The sequence below is a fragment of the Trachurus japonicus genome, chromosome 23 (assembly GCF_045865225.1).
Source record: "Trachurus japonicus isolate A0001 chromosome 23, Traja_1.0".
NCBI lineage: Eukaryota > Metazoa > Chordata > Actinopteri > Carangiformes > Carangidae > Trachurus > Trachurus japonicus.
Window position 1 is genome coordinate 13,509,681 of NC_140929.1, and position 26,994 is coordinate 13,536,674.

The window sequence follows — 26,994 nt, forward strand, 5'->3', positions numbered from 1 at the left end:
TTGGCATTGAGATGTACAACCTGTGAAATCTGCAATCAATCCCCTGCCTTGAATTTAAATGAGTGTGTATTTTATTGTTGAACCCAGAATAGTTATGCTATCAAGAAATGGAATCAATAGGCCACTGCTGCTTTAGCTCCAATAAACACATGAATACGCTGGTTTACTCTGCGTGTGGTGTTATGAATTAGATTAATGCTGTGTGTGTGAGTGTACAGTATGTGTGTCCTTGCCTCCTAAAGCCTCTGTTTATGAACTGATAAGGTGAAAGGATGGTGTTTTATAAGGTGTAACACAGATGATTTCCTCCCTTTGAAATACAAGTAGCCTATGTGTGTCTTTCTGTCATCACCTGTGCATGTGTAGATAGAGATCTCAACACAATTGAAAATATCCAAATGACACAACCCTAAGGGACAATATGTATTAAGTTGCGTAATCAATGATGTGAAGCTTGGCTGTACAGTACAGGCTGCCCACACACATGATCCAACATCTCCACTTAATGAAAGTTACATCTCTCTCACGTCATACGAGCATCAATAATTGACTTAAGGTAGGAGGAATAAGCTCTAAAAGCCTGGTCCAAGCCATGTATCCAGTCAATCAACCTGACAGAAAATCCTCTTGTACTCATTGAAAACTGTCAGGAGATTGTAGACTTAAAGCCAGCTACAGCTGTAAAACATATCTATCTCTAAGTGCCAAGAGATGCACTTTTGATCTCGACAAAGTTTTCAGGGAAGGAGAGAGAGAACAAGCATCGTCTTTGCCATACTGTAGCAATGCATGTAAATTTATGAGTCCCAAAAAAGTGATTCCAAAACTTAATAATGCTGCAAAATGGGCTCGGGAGACTTTAGTCATACTCTCAGAAAGCCCATAAAACACATCATCGTGGCCCACCTGTCAGCGAATTGTTATCTTCAACAAGACTTTTCACAAAGATATACATGGAGCCACACAAAAATCGTCTAAATCCATCTATGGAGTCAAATCATCAGCTCAGACTCACACACACAGAGTGATATACTTATACAGTCATCTTTCTGGTAGACTGTGATGACCCTGACAAAATTGCTTTAAATCCCAAACAGGTCATATACAGGGTAATCCCACAGACAGATGAGCAGAATAGCAGACAGACACACACCACTGAGTCATTCCCTTTGCAGACTCAAAAATCTTTAAGATGATGGGGATGAGGTACAGACAGCGGCTATATACTCACACTCTCTGTAGACTGTAGTTCACAAAGAAAATGTTAAAAACACATGTTCAAATATGCAAATGTTCTGGTTACTGCTACTCAGCGTGGCTTAAGAATTACATAAGCATGCAGACACTCACCCTCTCCGCAGACTGTGAAGTGCCGAAGAAGATGGGTATGAACGCCAGCCAGATGATACAAGTGGTGTACATGGTAAATCCGATGGGCTTGGCCTCGTTGAAGGTCTCGGGCACACCTCGCGTCTTGATGGCGTAAACTGTGCACGTCACCATCAGCAGGATGGAGTAACCCAGGGAGCAGATGAGCGACAGGTCCGAGATGTCACACTTGAGGACGCCGCGCGCAGACATGGGGTCCTGGGTTCGCTGCTCGCCGTAGTCCACGACGGTGTGGGGAGGGTCCACCGCGAACCAGACGAAGACGCCCAGGAGCTGAACCGAGATCAGCGAGAAGGTGATGACGAGCTGGGAGGCAGGAGAGATGAACCTGGGGAAGGAGAGGATTACTGAAATTGAGGGGGCGGGAAAAATGAGGAACAATGCTGCTAGGGTTTCATTGAAAGTGGGGCAACCAATGCTGGAAGGTTTTGTTTCACGGAAATATTATGTGTCTTTGAAAAGAGGGCGTCACTGCTTCGTGAAAACGATTCTAATTTTGGCAATTTATATGTATAATAGAATTTTCTCTTGGTTGATAAATTCTTTTACAGATACATTAGGAAAAAAATCCTGCAAACAAAGCCGTTAGTCATAGAACCTGAAAGCTGATTTAAGTTGCTCATGTGACAGCAGCTATATATTACACTTTCATACATGCAGCCATACACACTCCAGCAACCTCTGCAGTGGGAGGTGGAGAGAAAATGTAAGAATAAGATTTGAGGCAAAAAAGGTCAGCTGTAGTAAAATATAGCACTGGATGCACCAGAGAGAAGAAATGTGATGATCTCCGAGGATGTTAGAGAGATAAAAAAAATGGAGTCTACCCAATAACAATAGCTATGCTCTTGCTCACACAAGACACAACCTGCTCCTTCAAGCTCCCAGGCTCAAAGCATGCTCTGTGTCTGACAACCTGCAGCCACAACACAAACTGGAACTTGGCAAAAAAAAAAGAAAGAAAACCTTGTGATCTCTTCTGTAGAAAGTCTCTATGTGTCAGCTACTTTCTGCATCTTAGATCAGCTGTCTTGCACTTTTATTTGCTTGTTTTTCCTTCATAGGTACTGTAGCAGTAAGAGCAGCAGTCACATGCAATTAAAAAAAACACAAATTAATTTGTCTGGAAGAGCAAGGTATTAAATTTGGAAATTAATTAATGATCATAAAAAAAATAGTAATCTTAATATGTATGAGCTGAGCAGCACAGTAACATTGACTGTTACAGCTGGGTGGTGTTGGAGGAAGAGGAGATGACCATCTGGGCAGCGGGGACATGAACCTGTGCACTATTAAATCCTGCATTAACATTTTAGCCACTTACTTGATGCTCTCTTCCAGAGTCACTCACACCGAGTACAAACAGTACAATAGGTGAGCGTGAGTTCATGACTCTCATACATAATGTATAAAAAATAAATGATGAATAATGATTGCAAGCAGCTTAGTAAGGAAGAAGTAGAGGTTAAGTCTTCATTTGAATACAAGCACCTCAGTGCACGAAAAAAATAAATAAGAAACCCCTTACAGTGACCTTGCACACATCCAAATATATGTGGATTGAACACACATCCACACAGAGGGAAAACAGAGTGTGTGTGTGTGTAGAATGACAGACAGGTGTTTTCCTCACCTGGGTGCTGTGACAGATTTCTTCCCTTGTTCAAAGATGCGGTGTATCCTGTTGGTCTTGGTGAGCAGGGCGGCATAGCTGAAACACATCCCCAAGCCCAAGAAAATCCTCCTGAAGGAGCACACGCCCACGTCCGGTGTGGCGATCATCAGGAAGGTGATGGCGTAGCACAGGAAGATTCCCGTCAGCAGCACGTAGCTCATCTCCCGTCCGGACGCCCGCACGATGGGCGTGTCGTTGTACCGGACAAAAGTGACGATGACGAAGGATGTGGCGATGATCCCCAGCATGGAGATGAAGACGGGGACGACGGCCCAGGGCGAGTGCCACTCAAGCTTGATGATCGGGATGGGGATGCATCCGGTGCGGTTTGTATCAGGTCGCATCTCGTATGGACACAGCTCACAGGTGAACTCTGAGGCCTGATGGGAGACACAAGATGCTAACTGGAGTTGCAATACATGAATGTACTCATACATAACTTATCCATAGTGATTTGAGTGTTAACAGTTTGTCATTGGTTAGATCAGACCTTTTAGCTTTAAATTGATCAAGCTAATTCATTTCCCTCTCCTTCTCTCATAAAATGAACCATGAACATGAACCCTATTGGCCTTGCTTGGAAATTCAAAGCCAATAGGAGTTGTCAGTTTTCTTGATTGGAGCTACGGGCGATTACTTTTTCAATATAGGCATCCTAATAAGTAGTTACGCTTTTTCTTTCTTCTTTCAAGTGTTTTGGGAATTACTGAACATTTTCAGTCAACAGAAAAGGAGGCAAGATATTAAAAAATGAAGCCAAGTCAAATATAGCTCAAGGCCAGCTATAGGGAAGTCTGGAGGAACAAAGTTCAGCGGTCTTATTGTCGACAACAAAGTACAGCTGAGTAAGCAGATTCAAAGTCAGAGTAGAAGCAGAACAGTGGTGGATCCATTTCAAACATTTATGGGAACATAAGGTAAGACTTTTGTGATTTGATCCAAAAACAGCTCAAGAGTGAACTCATCTACCAAACAACTCAGGTCGACTTAACCTGTCTAATCTACTGCTGTAAACTGGGCCATTAATAAGAAAAGAGCAGACATTTAGCACACACTTTTCTCCACTTGCTCTCCAGTTCACTTATTTGATTTTTGTCATGGTGCTATACTATTTTCCATTCTGCTTAAAATCCCAAATCTACTGTAAATGTGTCAACTGATTATTGATTTCACAGCAAATGCATGTATCTGCAAAATGAGTATTGATCGCTCACTCTGACAAGCATCGCCTGCTGCTGTTCTGGCCAATATTTTCTTCTTTTCCCTTATAGGCTCCTGAAGGAGGAAATTCTCTGCACACATACGTACTGTATGGGCTCACTCATGGATTTGTTTTATTCAGTAAGAAAGAGGGATGATGGGCTGCCAAATCATCTGTGATATAATGAACATGGGGGATGTATCTTTACCATAAGTGATCAGACTCCTTACCTCACCTCAAATGTGATTCCATTCACTAAAACAGTATGTGGGGTGGCTGCTACATATATAAATCTGCAATGGAATGAAGTGGCTGACTGTTTTTGGTTACGTGTAATGAGCTGAGAGAAAAAATCCTGATCATTACACAGGGGGAGAGAACGCTGCTGTAGAGCAACTGCCAGAAAGCCGACCCTAGCAGACACTGGCATGTTTGTAAGGCCAGTGTGCTGCTATTCCAAACACATCTGGGGGGCTGATTTATTGGAAAGTATGACTGATTCTGGCTTTCACTGCAAAGCCTTCAAGGTAAGTTCAGCCAAGGTTTTATATTAGGTCAAAATCTACATCTCTACCATTGACAGGCAGTTTTATCACGTAAGTGTTTGTAGGCTAAGAGCCTCTGGGAGCTTTCCCAACGCAAAACACAAACAGCCAGCGCGCTTAAGAGAAAATCCAGGGAAATCCCTCGTCTTTGTCCCGACTCTGAACACACCAAATTAAGAGGCATATAACAATTTCAGTCAAGAGTATTGACTTAGCGGGGCGGTGTTTAGCTCAGTTGGTAGAGCACCCGCCCCATGTGTTGAGGCTATAGTCCTCACTGCAGGTGACCCCGGTTCGAATCCCCCGCCGAGCGGTCCTGTCCTGCGTGTCATCCCCCCCCCTCTCTGCCTCCCATTTCCTGTCTCTCTCTCAACTCTCCTGTCATTGAAGGCGAAAGAAGCCCAAAAAATATACTTAAAAAAAGAGTATTGACTTAGGGTGGTGAAACCAAAATAAAACAAAAGATCCTCCATACCCTGAGATCATTTCTGAAGTGCTTTCTTCAAGACCTCAAGACCTCAAAGCCACAGGTCTTGATAAGAGACTCACCTGATAGTGGTATCCCTCACAGCGCTCACAGTGCCAGCAGCACGGCACCCCTTTCACCACTTTCTTCCTCTCCCCTGCACGGCACGGGATGCTGCATACAGACGCTGGGAGAGATGGGTCTCCTGTCCTCCAGCGCATGGCCTCCACCTGGACAGTTGGAAAACACATTCATTCATTTGTCCATCCAGCAAATGTTGATTGTTTTGGTGGGTTTGGCTAAGGTGCAGAAAAACGGACCAGAAATTATTCGTGTTCACATGGCAAAACAAAAACTTCCTTCCTTGGTGTGGGATATTATGCAGCACCAAGAGTGGCAGCCATCTGCTCAAGCTGACATTACTGAGTGTTAACAGTCCTTTAACACTCGTTTTTCCCTGTACCTGCAGAAAGTGTGTCTTCAGGGCAAACTTGGAGAGCAATTAGCACAAGCAGATCCTCTGATCATTTTTCCGGAGTGCTGCCGGGCACAAAACTAACACCAACTAGTGTGGAAGCCAGCAATCAAGCCCATAATCAGATCTGGCACAAAAAGGCCATCTGTATTTCCTTCTGTGTGTGTGTGTGTCTGTGTGCGCTCATGTTTTTCATTGTGTTTGTTTGTGCTGCTGTTTTGTTGGCATTAAAGTGAATCCCTGAGCTTTCCGTATGTCTGGTACGTGTGAGATTGCGAGTGTGTGTGTGCGTTTTAATTTGTCGTTATGTGCGCAAGTGTTTGTAATAAACTCTGTCATTACACCGAGTCCCTGAGGTTCCGTTGCCGAGGGTGCTCAGTAAAATGGAGCATTACTGTTTTAAGGCACACAATGTACCAGTCCAACAAAAACTAGTTAAAAGGAAAAACTCATCAGGGACGCAGGAAATGGAAACGATTTGATCACTGACACACATATAGAAACACACACAAAACGCACAATATTGGGTTACTTTGCTGCGAATATATCTGTCAGGAATACGCTAATGACAAAAAAGCGCGTTTGTGTGTGCAGGGTGGCAAATTAGCATTGTTTGCTACTTTTCAAGTGTTTTTGTTAGTTGCTGTTTTTCTCCTATTTATTGAATATTTTTCTTTATTTCTTATTCATAGGCTCACCACTTTTTACATGCACATGGATACACACACCTTGTTTTGTTACAATTAGCATGAATTATGCACTAGCCAAAACACAAAGGCCCGGTCGTGAACCTTCTCTTCTATTAATTATTTAGGCGAAACAATAATAGCTATAATAGATTCTGCTTTAATTATAAATGTCAAATGAACTGCATCTATGAGTCCAGATACTCTATTTACAACCACACATTTAGCCTGAAACACACCAGTCTGACTTTAGGGTTCTCTCTCATCTACACTGATGAATACACAGTCAGTGTGAAAACCTTCGTCGGCTGCCATCACTAATTCTGCCACTGTGCCTTCAACCTACTGGATTTTTAAACAAATCAAATTCATCTGTTAATTTGTCAACTGTCAAAGTTCCCGGTCGTGTGTCTTAACTATGTGTTGTCCTTTGTGTTGTCAGTCTCTCTCTCTCCCTCTGTCTCAGTCAGCCAGGCCGTCCATCAGCGAGAAAACATTTTGTGTCTATTAGTCTTCTTATCTGTCACCTGGCCTTTCTAATGAAGTCCAGGATGGATTTATATCACCAAGCACTCCAGTGAGACGTCTGTGTGCATACATGTGGTGTGAGTGCAAATCAGAGAGTGAGAGGCTGGGACCAAGACAATGAGATTACAGTGCGCTCCTGCATTAAATTGAGTTTTTCTTTCCTGTCGATGTTCATGAGACTCAGGTGTATACTATAGGTTCTGTGCCAGCAATTACAGGTTGTATACGCAGGTGTGTGAGCATCTGTGGGTGTGTGTGAGTGAGAAGCAAGTCCCTGAGCAGGATTCAGCGATCGGGACTCAAGAAAAGAATCACACTGTAAATAACACTGAATTCCAGCTAATTTTCACCTCTGAATAATGGGAAACTGAGGATTTTAAGTTCAGCACAGCGGGTCGCAGCAGACGTTGAAGGTCCACACTGCAGAGAGTGTGTCGTCTGTAATGCCTCAAAAGATTCCATGAACCACTTTGGATATCTACCACCATGCAATTAACTGGATCCAGATCTGTAACAATATGTTTTGTATCAAAGGTTTTTGTAAGATTGGAAACTTTTATTTATGTTCTCATTGTGCAAAAGAGTGTTCACATTTATGTTCAAGTGTCTGAGGGTAAATCTTACTTTGAGATCTAGCTTGTTGGTCCAGGAGCCGATGACTCGGTACTCTGCAACAGATCTGTTGGTATTCTGGTACTGGAAGATATCATATCTTCCTGGAGCATCTCCATTCTCATTGAAAACCACTGGCGTACCGGCACTTCCTGGAACAAAGAGAGCAGATTTTGGAGGAAGGGTCAACTAAGTTATTTAATACGATACCATTAGAGTTTGATTTGTGCTCAAATGGCACCGTTTTTTTATTGATCACCACAGGAATGACCTCAAGTCATATAAAGCAAAAAAGGACAAAAGTTACTGGCCAAATAAATCTTTGATAAAAACATGTATCCTCCTCCAAGGAAACAGCTTTTTGGAAAGAAAAAAAAAGGTAAGTATAAAAAGTATGGTGACAAACAACAAAATAAATACAATGGTACAGCAAAATGTAATGCAACACTGAACCCTAGTAACTCAACATTTATGTGTCTAAAACCAACATTTATACATACTTATATTTATACTTTTACTGTATGATAATCAATACTACTGTATACTGTTTACTCATGTAAGAATATTACTAAAGGGAGCAACAAATCATGTTTCTGTAGAAAAGCCCACAGGCATGAGATGTAAAGTTAATAAAGTAATATTTCCTCTGGCAATTTGTTTAGTAGCTGTGACAGCAAAGCCACTGTCAATTTTACTCTTCTGTCTGTGTTATGTGTACTGTATGTGAGAATGTGTGTGAGCCGAAGCAAAGTATGATTGAATACATACACGTATGGATGAGTTTATGTGTCCTCTAAGGTTTAGTTTTCCCACCACCAATAAGGCTTTTTTTTTATCCCCCCCGTCTTACTCTCTTGTCTTTCTTTTATGTAACGATATAATCAAATCAAATTGCTGAATCTGGCGTAGCATAAAGAAAATCCAATTACAGTATGAATGTAGCAATGCTTTATGGAAATAAATTCTACCTGTGTACTATAAGTCATTGATATGGTGCAATGGTGCTAAGGATTTATAAACAGTAATGGTTACCAGTTTGGGGGAAGACAAGAGAGAAATTGCAAAGAGGAAGATTGGAAATTGACCAAATGATTGAAAACGGAGTCAGGGGGAGGGAGACCAGCACACACATGGAGGGAAAATAATGCACTTATGCTAGAGGGTGAAAATATCAACAGAAATAAATGCAAAGAAACAAAAAGAATGTGTGAGATAAAACAAAAAAAAATAATTTGAAAAGGAGACGAGAGAAGGAGAGAGACAGAGCAATAAATAAAGACAAACTAAGAAAACAACACAAGGCAAAGTAAAGAAAGAGTATTAGGATAGAGAAAGGTTATCTCACTGTGACCACTAGTAACCAAACACATTCATTTGAATTGATAAGAAAAACAAAACTAGCAAACTCATTCATAACTTTTGGCAACAATGGGACACTGAGTGATTAAAACTGGTACTGTTTGTGTCCAAATGTAATTAATTTCTCTCTGATTTTGCCTTTAACTAATAAACACCAAGATGAGGCAAAACCCCACAATGAGATATTTTGGGGATTCACTGTGCACAAGTAGGACAAGTTTAATTAGCAAGATTTCTTTATAACTCAAATCCCATTCAATGGAATACAATATATCCAATAGTACATATTATAATATATCATTATAATTCTAATGTGTCTTTGTTGTGCTTGCTTGGGAACACTAATGCTATCTCTCATAGTTAATTAGTAAGCTTGCTGAGCCCTAACACACAGGATGTTGTAATCAATGTCTTTACACAATACACTTTGGCGACCATGCCATTCTCCTTAGTAACCATCCATTCATTTTACTGATACATAGAGTCACCGAAGCAACCTTCCAAAATGTACGACAAACTTCTCAGCGACACCCTAGCAACCAGCTAGCAATCAACTAAATGACAGCCCATAGTAAGTGGACAACACTGTAATTACCTGGCAACCACCTGGTAAAACCCAACAACCTACCCAACCACCAAAACATCTAAGACCCAAATAATACAACATGTAACACATTAGCTATGAGCCTTACTGTATGTTTTACAAGCTAACACGATACGGCTTAATTCATCCGCTCCCAAATATCTCCCCTCAATCTCAATTTTTTTTCCCCATCATGCCTTTTTCTTCTTCCCACCCTCTGTGCTAAATGAGTGCAAATTTCATACAAATTGTTTTTTTCTGTTTACTATAGCAAAGTAAGAAAGTTATTAAGATAAAATATTCAGGTCCATCAGAACGAAAACCAATACGACCAAATCTGTTTTTTCTCATCATTTTATCTTCTGTATTCTTTCAAAGGGTCCATTTTCTTTTGGTGTGTTTCATCTGTCTTCATCTCTTCCCTTTGATCCTTCCTTTCCTTCTTTACTCATATTGAGGAATCAATGTTGTTGTTTTTTTTTCAAGGTGTTCCTGAGATATCAATTTCACTATAGGTCAAAACAGTGATATCAACACACCCTTGACAGCCATAATCACAGACTTAAAGCAATATGCCTCACTATGGCTCTAAAGACACAGGTAACTGAACAATTTACCAAATTCATCAAGGGTTATACAATAGCTCACCAACGAGCTGAGCTACCGAGGTGGATTGGTTTGTTTGAGTTACTTGATCGGCCAGTCTGTTTCCAACAACAATGAAAAATAGCAAAAATTAAGAATAAATAAATAAAAAGGTCCAATTCACACCGAGTGATTAGCATGTCATCTTTTCCTCAGCACTCGACTGGCTGACTTTCCTCTAATTTTCCCCTCACACCAATCATGCCTATTTAAAAACTAGTTAGGGTTGCAGCAAGTAAAACATTTGTCTGGAGCAGAGACATGCTGGCAGGTATTTTGAATTATGCAGGGCAAAAGCAGACTGTTTGCTCTGAAAACAGTGGTTACCTCGAGTATAAATAATTATCCAATCTCATAGTGTTTGTATCATTTTCTGGAAATTTCTGAGTAAGGTGGATAAAGACAGCACACTTTTAAAAAGCAGCGGCAATTATTGCAAACACACATACAATAGGCATGACAGGAGCTGGCATTATCGAACCAATATGTTGGAAAAACAGGGAGCTGACAACCCCTCATCAGTTCTGATTAATGTTTTGGTTAAAGAGATGCACGGACAGGTTTACTGGCCTCATGAATTTCCATTTGGGCTCGGCTTTGTTTATTCAACAAAAAGTCATCTAATGTAAATGCAGCAGGAGCATAAGGAATTGTACAGTTATTAAAAATGCATCTCAAATTAACTAACATAAAATAATAATGCATTGTTTATTGTTTCATTTCAGGAGCATTTAATTACAGTTAAATTGCTTGTCTGCTGGATGAGTAAAAGATAAACACTGATTCAATACTATGAATGTGTTAATGTGCTACACGGTGAGTCATCAGTGTGGGGGCAGTGACATATGAACATGTAGATTTTCAAACCTTCCGCTTTAGTTGGCTTGACACTAAAAAATAAATGATCTACCTGTTGCCCTGGCAACACACCTCCATCTCATCCTGTAGTAATCCCTATTACTGTATGTTTGGGTTTTCAAACGAAGATGCTGCACTGCAGAAAATGTCTCCACCCTTACTTGGAAGTTTGTAGTGTTTTCTCCCGTAGTCTCCCATGGCACTGAGTGTTTCACTCCCAATTATAGTTTTAAGGGCATTTGGATATAATGCTGATATATTTTTTGCACTTAAATTGTACAAACAGCATCATCATTTTCTCTTAAACCAAAATTCCTAGTCTGCAGAAATTTAATTTCTTCATCTCATTTGTATTCATTTTGCAATTTAGCTGAAGCAAACTGACAGGTTCTTAAATGACACAAGATAATGCTGGAAGGGCCAGAGGGCAGATGCATGTTTACAAAGTTCATTCTTCCACTTGCACTGATTTAGGGAATTAACAATGAAATCTCTGAGTCTGGGTTTCTTATCTAAGGGAGGTTGTGTGCCCAGATTTGGCTGCTTGAGCGTGGAGTGAATGGCTAATATATCTAGTAGAAGACATGGGGAATTTGTGTGTATGCGTCCCTAAGTGCATGCAAGCATTTCCTTTGACTTATTTTAATTCTCCCGGTTTTCTCAAAGCAGCAGTAGAGCGGCATCACTGCGGCACAGGCTCTGCTGGAGTGTCCTCGAGCAAGATACTGCTTCCCTGCCTGCCAGAGGCTGCGCTCTGTAGCTTCCCCACAGAGTCCCAGGCTTTCCCTTTGGGGATCAACAATAGAACATCGCAAGAAAGCTCAAACTCTCACAACTTTCCTTAAGATTTGGCAGGCAAGCTCACAGGCTATGACCTTCTGCTTCAATAATGTAATCGCAAGTCTAATAGGGAAAGAAAATGTTCATGGGTTGAAGCCAATATGTATTTAAATTTAGTGGAAACTGACCTGCAGACAGAGACAAACCTTAGAGAGGGAGAAAAGGGGTGAGATAAGAATGTAACAGTAATGTTGGCACAAGAAGTAGATGAAGAATTGATTTGATTTGCAAATACGTTCAAACATATTCACTGTCAGTCACACTCATCTGAATCATGCTCACCACAGAGGAGTGAGGAGTCTGATTTTTTTTTTTTAAAGCGAGGAAGACAGCAGAAACGCTTCAATCCTTAGCTGGCTTAAATAGCCACAGACAAGAAGAAAAGAAAAGGAAGGAGGACAAATGAGTGGCAGAGGAAGACAGAAGTAAAATAGGAGAGTGAACAGGTCTGCGAGAAAGCATCAAACCCTGTCTTTCTGACAGATTGAGGCAGACACATGGATCGACTTAAAAGCAAAAGAGGAGAGAGAAAATGAGGCTGAACAAGGGAGAATATGTGAATATCACACAGCAACGCTGCTGAAAGGACTCAAAACTTTTTTTTTAGTTTGACAGGAAAAGGAAGAAAGCAAGACTGGGAGGGGGAGAAGAGATAGAGAGCAAAAAAAAAGGAAAAAAAAGGGAGAACTATAGACCGTGTGAGAATATCAATTAGCACGGGCCTTAAAACCTCCCCGGCAGACAGAGATTGAAACAGGCAGATGGAAGGAGAGGGATGAATGAATAGCCTGAGACCTCTTCCTGTTACTGGATCTACAGATTCTGTGAGACAAAAGAAGAGGGGGAAAAACGAAGAATGGATAGAGAAGGAAGAGTGAGCAGAGAGAGAGAAGCAGAAGGGATTGTTAAAAAAAAGCCCTCAGCATTGCCTGTTTTACTTTGGAAACACTGAGGATGAACAGCAAGTCTTCACAGCAAGACTAAATGTTTGTGACGTGGAGATGCAAAAACTACACTGCAGCATGCATTAATAAAACATGGCTCTGTATGTGTGAATGTGTGTGTGTGTGTGTGTGTGTGTCTGTCTGTCTGTCTGTGTGTGTGTGTGTGTGTGTGTGTGTGTGTTCGCCAACAGGCTCCCATCTGTGTGCTATGTATTGATAGCACTAATAGGGGGAAAACAACAGAGAAAGGGCGGAATGAACAGTGAAACTAACACAAAAAAGTGAATAGGAAATGACAGGGAGAAGTAATGATGAAGCCTGAACTCAACCCACAAAAACACTGTCATCTTTTACAGTGGTTTCCAGTGGAGGAGGTGAACTCAAACTCAGGAGCTGGTTAACTCTTATACTCATTTTGTATTTCGCTACTATTTTCTCCTCCCCTCTGGTTTTTCTATGATATATCACTGATATTTTCCAGTCCGTTAGCCGTCTTTTCAAAGACAGTTTTGACTGCTTGCTGCACAACTATCCTCACGGCCAACCCTACCCCTCCTTCCACAACAGATGTTCCTCCTTCCTCCCGCCCTTTCTTTTCAAAGCCTATTTTGCCTTTCCCCTCCTCTAACTCTTTTACCTCAAAGCCTCGCTTCATCCCACCATTCTCCATCTCAGAAACTACTCATTTTCTCCCTTCTATCTCCTCTGTGCGTTGCCCTTTTTCCCTCCTCCCGCTATGATCCATCCCTCCCTCTACGATCATCCCCTCTTCTCTCAGCAGCTCTGTTATCACTATGCCTTGTCTGAGCAGAAAATACAGGCATAGAACAGAGCCGATGATGAAAAAGGCAAGAGAAACAAAACATTTTTGAAAGGGATCCAGATCTAAATGGTCCTCCATGTGAATAAGAATGAGACACTTGACAGAGAGAGGAACAGCCAGAACAAAAGACAGATTGTTGAGAAAGGGAGGTAAAAAGAGAGGATATTTAGTAAAAAAGACACCACACACACACACACACCTAGCACAAGACAGCTTTGTATGGCAATCTCTAGTAATTACCTAAAACTAATTTTAAGGAACGTCCATTTGTATCATGATCTACATTCACCGCAGTCTGAGAGGGAATGGGAAACAGCAAGGAGTGGAAAAGGCGATAAAAGCAGAAGGAGAAGGCCACTATTAAGTTGATCACAAGAGACAAAACAGTCTGAACAGGGGCTAGAAATACAATTTGGAGAGAATGAAAGCATGGAAGAGGAGAAATAAACAAAACGAGAAACAAGGAGCTGCATTACCAAACTTGGCAGAGGAGAAGGGGGAGAAAGAGGGTGAAAGCCAGAGAGCGTGCAGGACCGATAATGATATTACACTGGTTTCAGGAGAGCAGGAGCCCATGAGATGATACTGAGCTCACAGCCAGTGTCTATAAGCGTATTTTTCATTTTATGTATGACTGTTTGTGTGGACGTGCCTCCAGAAAATGCAGAAATATTTTCTCCACTTTTTGATTTTATCACATCACGAGTATTGTTGCAAAAAAAAAAAAACAGTGTCAGAGTTTCATGCATTTGTTCGTTCTGTGTGTTTGTCTGCACCATGCTGTCTGTCAGAAGTTGTTTGTATTTCTATGTCTCTACAGTTGATGTGCTCACATTAAATCTAATCTCCATCAACAACACATTCTTCACAAAAAAAACATACTGTACTGTATATATTTGATGTGAAAAAAACAAAATAAAGCTGCACAGATGTGAGATTTAGTGGCATCTTAGGATATGCAATTAAAATGATCACTTCTACCTCTCATTTCCTCAAACCCCATTCAACTCGGAGTCTGGGCTGTTGCTGTCTGGATGGCTGTCTGCTTTCTTTCACTTCTGATTGCTTCTATATATTCATCTTCTGTTTGTTTATCTGAAACTATATTCCACCATTGATCCTGTGGCAGAAATTAGCCCACTTTGCTGGCAATAGCTAAAATGTAAAATAAAGGAGATAACAGTAATAAATAAAGAAAAGAAAAGATTAGAGCAGTGGTGTGTGGTGACTTACGGGTAGTAGTGCAGTGCAGTAAACTCAAAACCATGTCATCTAAGCTGATTTCTTATGTGCTAAACTGAAAATGCCTGGTGCTGCCTGCATACAGTATGTTGAACTTAAAGTGCTATAGTGGTAGCTGATCATCCAACTGTACATAGACTCTTATACTACACAGTATATATACACTGTAGACTCAAATATTATATGTTAATATGTCAATGTATGTTCTGACTTTGTTATAATAATACCTTACAGTAAGAGTTTCAGAACAATCTGCCAACCGAGTACAGAGCTTGGCGTGGATATGAATAGTGTCTTGTGGGAACCACTACCAGGGCAGACACGGTGACAGCGCCTGTACAAGGTTGGACATCATGTCAATAATCTCTCGCTTACAACCTGTTGCTCACTTACAGTAATAGTAGTCGGTAGTATGTAGGAGTAGAATCTATGTGTGCGAGTCTGAGGGTTGATGATTATGCTTGTATGACGGAGTGGACACACAAATCACATGCAGGAAATAATATGAGACTGAGAAGTGATATGATGTGATGTCTGGGTTATTATGACATCCCCAACCCCCTAGTGACAACATTTCCTGAGTTTAGTTCTTAGCTCTTTACCTCAGTTAGCAAGTCTATGTGACTGAGTCACTCTGATGTCTGACCTCTCTCTCAGACAGCAAAACATACATTAACCAACGGCAGGTATTAATTTAGAGCTGCTCCACTGCAACCCTGGATCTAATGACTTTTTTGTACCTGTGAACTTGCACTGTCATTGGCTCCATTTGACACAAACTCAGCTATAAGAAAAAGACTTAAGGCAAAGTCAAACTGGCAAGTTAAATGACATTACCCATTATTGTGCTAATGTTTCTAACATGAAAACTGCATCAACTTTGAAAAGGTTATGACCTCCACAAAGTCAAAGGACTGCTAAAAAATAAAGAAATGTGAGACGCCCTTTCCTTCCTAATGTTGCCCTGACCCAGAAAAGTTTAGCATCACTGAGTTCAAACAGTTTCACCACTTATTTCTCCATTTTCTTGTCTCCACTAGCATATTTCTCTCAACATGGCGATGTTCTCTCATCTATCTTTTTCTAATGTCATACACTATGGAATATAAAATTCATCCTTCTCATTATAGCTCGTAGTTTCTTGATCCTCAAGGTCATTGTGCTCTTGTAAAGTTTGATGTATCTCAGCCAGTGCATCCTCCATCTCTCCATTCTTCTCCTTCTCTTAGAGGTAATTTTACTCAGCTAGTCCTGAAGTATTACATCGCTCAATTGTTTTATTCTTCCCATGTCCTGAGTTTATCTCCATTTGTTTGTCCTTGCCAAATGGATAGACACTGTAGATCCTTCTTTCTTCTAATAAAGTCTCCCTCATGCCAGTGCTGCTATTGGCCAGACAAAGTTCATCTTTTTTATCGTACTACCCCCACACACTGTTTCTCACTGGCTGCTGTACTTGCTTCGTCTCTCCTGCCAACAAGCTCTCTCTCCAAAGTGATAACGGCCAAAGAGGGCGTTTCCCCAGGCTGCTGTCCATCTTTTCTCCATCCATGTCCTCTGATTCTCTCTCCAGTGCACCTCCCTTGTTTCTTCTCCATATGTTCATCCTTCCATCTCCCTCCAAGGTCATTAGGCCCAGGTAGACTCCTATCACCTTCTGTGTCTCCTTTGCTCCCTCTTCCTCTCTCCAAGATCATTAATGCCTGGTCAAGTTCACCATCTCTGCAGGCTTTCCTTTTTCTCTCTGAGGTTATCCTGAAAGAGTCAGCTTCACCGTCACCTCAGCTGGTTAGTCCTCCCTTTCTCCTCCTCTCATCACCACCATCCCGCCGTGCTTCTCTGCTTCCCTAAGGTTGTTCAGCCAGGTATGGAGTTCATCATCTCAAAGTCAAGCTGCTCTAATTAGTGCGAGTCTGTTCCCATGGTGATGTCCATCTTGTCTGTTGGCAGGAGATGTAACCTGGCCGCGATAGGATCACCGTGAGAGTTTTCTTGCATAAATATCATACACATTTGTTTGCAAAATGAAAACAAACTCCTGTCACCATGTTTCTCAGATATGATCCAGATGTAAGCAGCCTCACCCGCCAGTCTGAAGGAGGGCCTCAGTGTTTCCCACACATTGAGTTATTTATTCACAATCGCTGTCAATGGAGTCTGACCCTTCATTTCCTGTACTGCTCCTTTGAGGCATTTAAAATACAATTTGCATGTTGGTTATTACCACATTAATAGCTCAGGGCTGAACTAGCAATGTGGTGCAAAGATGGCAGGTTGTCCCCAGACTCAGATTTACTGTCTAAGACCAAATACTCAGTTTTAGATGTTTGAATATACTGTAAACTTTACTCCTGGTGAAATCTTCCAGTATTTCTCTTGCATTTGACTTCTTCAAAGAGACTTTGTAACTTGGTTTTATTTGCAATATCTTTGTTGTTCAAAACTGAAAAGGTGGGTTTTAATGAACAAAAAGACAAACTAAGTAACTTTTGTGGCAGTGCCCTACTTCAAAAATCTTCTCATAAAAACAAGACTCTTCAATAAAATCCTGAAAATACATTCAAAATTCAAAAAGCTTAAGAAAACAGGTGCAAACAGTAGACTTGAGTTGATGATGAGTCAATGCCTTTAGGGAGTAGGAGAGAGAACACAAGAGCAACTGAGTGTGTGACAGAAAGACGGTGAAAGGGAGACAATGGAGAAAGCGAGGGACAAAACGGAGGAGGGAAGTGAAGGACAGGGACGTGACAGGGAATGAAAGAAACAGAAAAGGATAGTGTGGCATTCAGAGACAGAGAGAGAAAAAGAGATGGAGAAATACACATTTGCAAGGTGTACATTTGAAAAGAGACTTTCAGAATGGGGTGGGCGGTGTTGGCCATGAATGTCCTTGCATCTTTGGAAGGCGGGTCTTAATCAAGAAGCTGATTCAACAGATAGGTTCACATCATCCCATCTTTTCATGTCGTTTGATTGCTGATTGCTCGGCCCACTGCAGCATGACGTTACACTCTGCTGGCTACATCTCTCCCTCCCTCTCTTTCTCTCTCTCTCTGTCTTTGGTGACAGTCCCAAATAGACCGGGACAGTTGAGACTTTTGCTTCATATCTGATTAAAACTAACGTGCAATGTCGTGACACTCTCCACCTCAATACTCTGATTTTCTGATGACACACATTCAAAATGAGTGAAATAAAGACAGAAATCTTAGAAGATAATCATGTGAAAAAGTGAATTCCACAACTCCTAATAACCTCACTGTATGTGTGGGTGTATGACTGTGTGTGTGTGTGTGTTTTCCACATGTTTTATCATGTGCAGGAATGTGTGTGTATGTGCGTGTGTGTGTGCCTGTTTGCCTGGATAAGCCAATAAACTTACTGTAGCAACAAATAAAAGCTGGACAGAGTAGTGGTGTGTCATTGCTGCTGCAGGGTTTTAGTTCCCTTGTTGTTTGTCTTAGTCTGCACTGCAGCAGCCTCTGTTTGTTTGTGCGTCTGATTGTGTGTCTGGGGTGAATATAGTCATTGGTTTTAAGCTGAGCTATAATTTTGAATATTTGAGGTATACTGTCTCAGGTAACAATGACATACGTATGGTTGAATAACTGTCAATATTTTAATATGATTCCAAATTACTGTTTCTTTACTTTATATAATTTAATGCTGTACACCTTCTGTATTATAAACTATTGTTTATTAAACCTTTGTACCCGTCCGTCCATCGTCTGTACTGCTTTTCCGTGTGAGGTTCCAGGGGCTGGAGCCAGTCCCAGCTGACATAGGTCACAGGTCAACAGTCTAACAGGTCCAACAGGAGGTGATCACTGGTCCTATTAGCTTGTTGTCTCTTACTTTGTCTTCTCCTCTTGCTTTCCTGCACTTCTCTCCTTGTCTCTGTCACTCCTGCCTGTTAGGCTTCACTTTGTAAGTGAAGTCTGCTCAGTACAAGTCCAACAGAACAATCACTGCCCTAACAATCTGAATCCATCCCCTCCCTCTCCCTCTGTCTTGCTCTCTCACACAGCTGCTCCAAAGGTGAATTGGTATGGATCCAGATGACACAGAGAGAAACAGAGAATCCATGCACCAGCAACTTCAGCTTATTCTCTCCTCCTTCATTCATGTGCCACAAACACACAGAGAAGAGATAGGGCTACCCCCCATCTTTTCCCCTTTTTTTTATTTAGTGATATCAATGTCATGCCGACCCTAAACAGATCAATACCGAAACTGCCTTTAATTGGAAAACACAAATACAGCCAGGCGTATACACATAAACACACATAAAGTAGCCGGCTTAAAGGCTTTAAATCTGGCAGGCTTCTGTCGATGTAAACATAGCCCATCTTTCTACGTCTGCCCTTCACACAAATACAACAGACTCAGGCCTTTCATAAACATTCTTTGAGCAAAGAAAAAGACCCAAGGTTGTGTCATGTCATCTCATTCACGACTCCCTACTCACTATATAGTGAATTCAATATAGTGACCTCACTGGTCAAATGCAAAACACTTTCAGACACTACTCCGCCGCACAGTTAATTACGTATTACGTTGCGTAGTTAAAACGTTCCAACCGTGATCGTAGCGGCGATCCGTGATCACAATGCATGATGGGATATCTTGCTTCGGTTAGTGCCCATCGGATGTTCACTACTTTTTGCAAAGTAGGGGGTAATTTCGGACATAGCCCAAGTGAAATTTCAGATTTCTTCTTAACTTTGATAACTGTCATTAGACAAATTACAAATTCCAGAACATGCGCTTCAGCTGAGAGCAGCAAAGAGAGTTTTTACTCAACCTCTGCTTTATTTTTGTTGTGTCATATTTTGTCAACTACTGATGGATACTTGGATATAGAGGAGATTCTTCAGAGAGGAGCTTCTTTCATTGAAATTGGACCAAGTCTGGAGGATGCCGCCCTGTTCCAAGAGGTGCTTTCGTGGTTGCTCTGCTGCTGGTGGTGCAAAGATGAAGGCTTTGAGGTGGAGATGTACGTACTGTAGGTCCTTTCTGCTGTCAGTCATCATAGGAGATATCAACTCTCTGCCCAACAAGAGTGACGAAGAGCTGGAGATATTGTTGAGGACTCAGAAATCCCACCCAATGGCAACTGCTGAAGTTCCATCTTAAGTTCTCCATGAAGTCCTTGCGAGGATACAGACTAAACATCCTGAGGCATTTAATAATATCAGGAGACTTCAGTCATGTTTCCCTGATGGACTCACTGGGGGATGTGGTGGAGAGATGCACACTGAAGATGGTGGAGGCCATTCTGGACGGCTCAGATCATCCACTTCATGGCATCTTGATGGACGGCTCCTCTCTCTTTGCTACTTGTACCTTTAGCCATCAGGCTTTTTGATTCTTCTGCAAATGGTGATGAGCCAAAAGACAAATCAATTTACCTTTGGGGATTGATAAAGTAATATGTATTCGTATTCGTAAATAGGTCTCAATAATCTACAAAATGGGTTCATTTTTACATATCACCATGAATCATTAAGCCAGGACTCTGCAGTGAAAAATGAAAATTACAAGGGTATTAAAGGCGTCATTTTTTTTCCCTGCTGCAACATTAGTTCCTCAGTGTAATTTAACTTATGCTTCATCGCTATGCAAACAAATGAGCTCAGCAAATAAATTCTGTCTTTTGCAAACAGTCTGGTATCAAAAAGAAAATAAAAAAAACAACTTAGCAGCATTTTTATTTGTTTGTTTTTTTGTTATTTTTAAGTATTCTCAGAAATCAAAGAGAAACTGATGCTGCTCCACGGGGGACGACCCAGGAGGGACCCATCTTTGTTACTTCAGAAACTGCTGGTGGGGTGACAAGAGGATTCTGGGAAAATCCCTCCAAAGGGTACAGATATTAGACTTTTGCTTCATTCTTTACTTATTCTCGGGGAGTACTGTGTGTGAAGAGCACTATGATTTATTCATACCTTGGATATTTTAAGACTTTCAGGTCTTTGATTGGTAAATTATACATCAATAGACATCTGAAATCTGTGGATATGAGATGCACACAGATGATTTGAAAGTCATAGAGCTAGATATACATTACAGTACAACTGAGGTGTTTACTAAGTAGCAGGAAGCAGGAAATGACATCACCGATAAGGAGGGGGAAGGGAAGGTTAGAAATCAGTCACACACACCCATCCACCAATTTATTCAAAGAACTTTTGTTTTCTGAGACAGTCTGACTACCTGACTTGAATTTAATTTCTGTGAATTGACTGTTTACTTCCTGACACAAGACTTGCTTGAGTTTGATGATTAATCTGAAATGTTTTGATGATGATTCTGAGTTAGGCTACTGACTTACTTTGGAGAGGCTTCTACGCTACAACTATAATAGATGCTTCTATCAAGAACTTTGTGAATCTGAGGCAGGTTCCTGCTCGACAACTCACACATCAGATCAGAGCTCCCTTATCACTTCAGCTTTATCTAATCCTCTTTTTCATGTTCTCTCAAAATAGTTGGTGGGGACAGTCGCAGCACATTTGGTGTCGTGCAACTTTCAGTAAGTGAGACGGGTTTCAGTGATTCATCGACGTGTAAAGTTTGTGACCTTGTGGTTATGGGATGATTTCTCTGCCCTCTAGGTCGGCAATAAAAGAGAAGACGCACCTGAGCACAAACCTGCTCTTGCAGTATGAAAGAGCAATCAGTGCCCGCCCGCGAATTGGTTTTTGACACTTCTGGTGATGACGGAGAGAGATACCATGGGAAACAACAAACAGCGACACATATTTTGCACAAATTCCCACACAGACTCACTCATGCAATTTCAGTCCAGCCTCTGAAACTAAATCAGACAAGCCTTTCTGTAATCCGTACAATACAACTAGCTTTCTGTATTACTTCTTCTCCTCCTCACTAAACCATCAGGCATTATGTATTCCACACAATGCCTGACAGAGGAATACAGGAAATGAAAAGACAGACAGAGAAGCACGTACGGCGCATCAAGGGGGGGAAAGGGATTAATAAGAAAATATTAAAATGAGGTGTCTGATATTATTTAGGAGGAAATGAGTCAATGTTTTTGGTCCACTTAAATCTGTTGGCGGTCGAGGAAGTCGTGGAGTGGGAAGGAGAGAGAGGGGGGGAATTAAAGATTAAGCACTACAGGTTCAAAGTGATACAACACCAAATCAACATCTGTAATGAGCTAAATACAAACAGATGAGATGTTTGGGCAAAGCAGCGAGCTTAACTCCATTCTGAAGGTGAGAAGCAACATGACATGTTTTCATGATTGGGATTAGACAAATTAGAAAAGGAGCTGAGCTTAGCATTGTGAAAGTCGGAGCTGAATGAGTCAAGTCAGGGTGGATAAACACTACAGGATTACCGTACAGTGTCTAGGCATTTTGTACACTAATTAGTTCCCCTTTCCCCTTTTTGTACTGCAGGAATAACCCAGATTGTTGACTTAAATTATTGTAATAATTTAGCAATATAGCATAATATTCTCCATTGATTACGACATTTGTGTCTCCATGCATGAACCTGCACAGAGACCTACTGTGTTTTATCATGCTTTAGTTTAACTACAGTGGTTTCATTTCTTCCAGCTCTATGTGCCGTCCTGAAGGACTGATGGCCGTGTCAGTATCTTGATATTTAAATGCATCACTCACCATTGAAGCTGACAGCACGAATGTGGCTGAGTAGCTCTTTGCCGTCGATGTTGTTGGCCATGCGCGGGCAGAGGCCTGGGTAGCCGTAGCAGAGCTCCCGGTGCATGCGGTGCAAAGCGTGGGCCATGGCGTACACAGCGTCCATCACAAACTGAACCTTCCCCTCTTGTTCATAACTGGAATCACGACCAACTTTTTCTAAACCTGGGAGAGAGAAAAAAAGAAGTGGTTAGAGAGGAAAGAAAGGGAATAGGAAAATCTGAAGAACGTGAACTGATTCCTGCGACAGCCCTTTTGAATTCAAGTCACAATCAACGTAGGGAGCTCCATTCAGGACAATCAAGAAAATGGATGTCTATAACAGAGCTGAACAAAGATAGGGCAGGTGGAGATAGATAAAAGAAGGGGAGAGTATAGGTAGAGTTTGGCTAAGGGAAAAAAACGCCAAAGAGAAAAGAAAAATTGAGGTTAAGCAAATAAGTAAGGGGCATAAAACAGAGAAGAGAAGAGATGGAAACACTGAAAAAGAACTTTGTGGAGACGCAGGCCGACCATCAGAGAGTGAGCAGAGCACTCAGCCTGACACTGACAAATAACTCCTCTCAAGCCATTCTCACCCTGGCAGAACAGTTTTACAGAAGATAGAACAACATGTTCCTTCTTTACATCTTCAGAAGCACTGATAATGGCATTTCCTTGTATGAAGGGAAGGTAAGAAAAGTGTCCTCTTTCTGACTCATGTCAAACGGCTGTGTTGAGGACTGCATGTTTTGTGGAGTTATATATTATAATCTGACCTGATATACAGTGTTCATCTTGCTACTCGTCAGACGCTTCTTTGTGTCTCTCCAGTGTTTCATGTTTCCTTTCCTTACATAAAACCCAGTGGCTTATCTCCTGACTGCAGCGTAATTAATTGCTGCGGAGTAATGGTGAGGCTCATCAAGTGGCGATGAAACAGAAATGGGTGGTGTATTTGCATTTGGCCTCCATGCTTGTTGTCTAGGCGGTACACATGCGTGCATACACACAGAGCCCCAATCACACACATTCATAATACATACACATGCATAAACATGCAAATAACCACCCCAATGCAATTTACTCTGAGGGTTTTATGTAACGACTCATTAGCATAATGAGCGAAAGACAGAAAAAAGAACAGAGGGAAACCAAAACCTCCTTGATGCTTCAAGATGAAAATCAGCAACTGATGATGACATTCATTTTCAGTTTTTCATCAAGAAGGTTCAAGCTTCTTTTGCCTCTCTGTTTCTTTAACTATCTCTGTCTTCTGTAAAATATATTTCACCTCATTGTCACATATTTAATGTCACATGCTATTCACTTCACCATCTTTTCTCCAATCTTCTTCTCATCTTCCTTCTTTCTGTCCTCTCCTCTGTCTCTTCCCTCCCTGACTGCTGTTTGCTTTTATTCACCCATTTCTTACAAGTAGCAGTCACCTTCAGGCAACTCAAACTGAATCAAAACCCATCTGGGCTCAGTTGAATTAACAAGACCAGAGGCCGCCTCAATCAATATGAGCATCCATAAGGAATTAATGAGGTCCTGAGAATAAAACCCAATCCACACTTATAAGAGGCGCTTAGGTGTTTTGTATGCATGTCTGTGTTTGTGTGTTTTATTAGTGCAGTGTGTGTGTGTAGGAGGTGAGTCAGCATTCTCAATGACATGGCAGGGTAATGGAACTCATCTCCTTTCATTCCCTGGATAACAGAGCTGTAGCGTGTGTGCGAGCGTGTGTGTATGGGTGGGAGAGAAAAAGGCAGACAGGTATTTAATGTGCGGCAGAGAGAGAAAAAAAGAGAGAGAGCAAGAGGAAAGTATTACACTCTCTCTCTCTCAATTGTGAGCTCTTATTCAGCCTCACACAGTCACATTACTGTCTCAGTCAGATGCAGCACTTATTCCGCTGCGCTGCTGTGTTTCTCCATCCTGTTTGCAAGCTCTCCCTCCTACTGAGAGCCACATTCCTCTTCTACGCTAAAGTGCAGCCCTTACCAGCCTGTCCAAAGATTTAAATGTGTGACTATTCATTTCGCGACCGCACATTACCGGCTGTAACTTCTAGAGCTGGCTGCATCGAGGCAGAATTGATTTTTTTGGGAGGCACAGGCAGGGTGGAGATCCAGCAGGCTGTGGTGTGTTATGTGGGGAAAACTACCTTGCTTGCTGAGGCGACAGGCTGAAACGGAGTGTCGGGAATATATTGGGTCGTTTTCTAGCAGGAGGCATGAAAATAGCAACTTGTTGCTCGTCATAGTTTGGTCCAACACGCTGTTTGGTGCATCGCAGCCTGTAATTTGACATTTCATTAGGAAACCAGGTGCACAAATGACAGTGACCTTTATTTATCCAGAGAGGTATGCACCTTTTGGCCAACAACCTGCTCAACATTCATAATGGCACAAATTCACACCTCAGTAGTCGCTGAAAGAGAAGAGAGCTTTTTCTCATTAGCTTCTGAAATGCTGGCCACAAGCCCAGTTTTCTCACCTCACAGCCAAATCTATATTTAACTGTCTTCATTTCCTGCCAGTTACCGACAAATTGCAACGTATAAAATAACCTTTAAATTTCATAGCTGCACATAAATCTTTTTTTTTTATTCTGATTTTTGTGTTGCTGTTTGTCTACAACATTTTAACCATGTCTACCTTTAAGTTCTTTTTAGAGAGGTTTAAAGGTCTTGTCACGCCCTGTGGTTATTTTGGTTACGGCCTCAGTAATGTGATAGATACAACTAAACCGTGTGCAGCAGGGTGAGGTGAAGACTCTACCGGACCAACCACCGTGTCCGGTATAAACAAAAACCAATACACAAGTGCAGCAAGGTGAAGCTGATGCAACTAACTGACTGACTAAACGGCCTTGATGGATCCAATTGGGAGTCAATTTACTGCCCTTGTCACTAATCTGTAGGCAACTGATGCCCAATGCAACGAATGGAGATGTACCATTAAACAAAGAGTCCATGGAAGTCGACACTCAGATGTGTTCCAACAATTTAATCTATGTGGAGCTCCAATTAAACTGGTACAGAGCTACCATTTAAGCTCTTGACTGAAATAAGTGAGATGTGTTTCATGTAGAGACCTCTGAGGGTGAAAGTCATTTATTTCCTGCAAGCAAGATGCAAGTCTTTTGAGTGATGCCTGCTCTCTGTGACATGTTGTGCTGCTGTTGCAGTTCTAAAGTTCATCTCCCTCTGATATACAGAAGATCTGAATTTGACTTTGCAGCTGGAAACATCCACACAGACATAATATAAAGACTGACATTGGCAATAAGCTGCTTGATGCATAACCTCCACTCCAACCTCATTTCCGGGGTTAAGAGCACCTCACTGAAAAGCTATGTCTTAAAAGTTAAACTGACATACTGTATGATATAAATGTGCATTTCATATGTAATATAATAATAATAATAATATAAAAGCTTAGCATCTTCTTGAAATCGTGTTGCAATAGCAGTTGAACCCAGAGAGAGCAATCAACATCATGCCTTCCAGTCTGTTGTGAGGACTGAAAAAACACACAACTAAAGTGTTCACCTGTGAGATGAAAATAAAAAATGTGGTGTGCTCAGCCAATCAGAAATGAAACCTGGAAGCATTTAGTTGTTTTGCCGGAAGTCAGATAACATGTGGTCTGCCCCTCTCTACAGGGACTCTTTAACTTCTGATCAAAACGCTCACACAGGAAAGCCATATGGCTCACTGTCTCACAGACACATGCAGATCCATAAACACAGACATCTATATATGCACACTCACTCACATCCACACTGGCTGATTAAGTAAATCATCTATGCCTTGCATCTAGTGCATCAGATGACAACACATCTGGTAGTTAGGGCCTGTAATCTCTGAAATGGTGATATAACATACTTCTAATGCCCTGCATAACAAGAATGTAACACAGCAGAGGAAAAAGATTAATGTAAGTAACATGGAATTGGTCATTTGTACTACATAAACCAGAACGCAACACACAATACTGTCTGGGGACGGAGCATTGTGAAATATCTCTATACAGCCTCACTAATCAACAAAAGGCCCTTGAGCTGACTGCCTAATGTCCTATCATAATCACACACCTAATTACGCTAATAGTCCATAAATAAAGCTAAACAAGACGTTAATTAGCAAATGCTTTCACAGCATTGTACCTTTACACAGCACATTGGTGGCATTATTAGGCATCAAAAATGTACCATTCGACAGTTTGAAGTGAGGGTGATACTGTTTGTAGTTTAACCCCTTCATGTCATTGTCATCACTGGAGAGGTTTTAATAGTACAGCCACAGACAGGCTGTTACACACAGCTAATGTACTGTATGTCAGTCTGCATAATACTGTATTTATTACAATAACCAGCTTTAGATACACACAGAACAGTGATAGTGAAAGGACAGAGGAGAAGCTCCTACAACTAGTTT

At 41.3% G+C, this 26,994-nt stretch overlaps 1 protein-coding gene across 3 annotated transcripts in view; it reads right to left on the bottom strand.

Annotated features, from left to right (window-relative positions):
• The window catches only part of grm8a (glutamate receptor, metabotropic 8a), a 218,706-nt gene that overhangs the window by 22,961 nt on the left and 168,751 nt on the right, over window positions 1-26,994 (bottom strand). For all 3 annotated transcript variants that reach the window (XM_085769754.1, XM_085769755.1, XM_085769756.1), the window contains exons 7-11: window positions 22,530-22,733; window positions 7,590-7,729; window positions 5,360-5,506; window positions 3,023-3,444; window positions 1,351-1,717 (exon numbers count right to left, since the gene is read on the bottom strand). In XM_085769754.1, coding sequence (XP_085625880.1) covers window positions 1,351-1,717; window positions 3,023-3,444; window positions 5,360-5,506; window positions 7,590-7,729; window positions 22,530-22,733 — 1,280 coding nt within the window. The remainder of the gene's footprint in view (window positions 1-1,350; window positions 1,718-3,022; window positions 3,445-5,359; window positions 5,507-7,589; window positions 7,730-22,529; window positions 22,734-26,994) is intronic.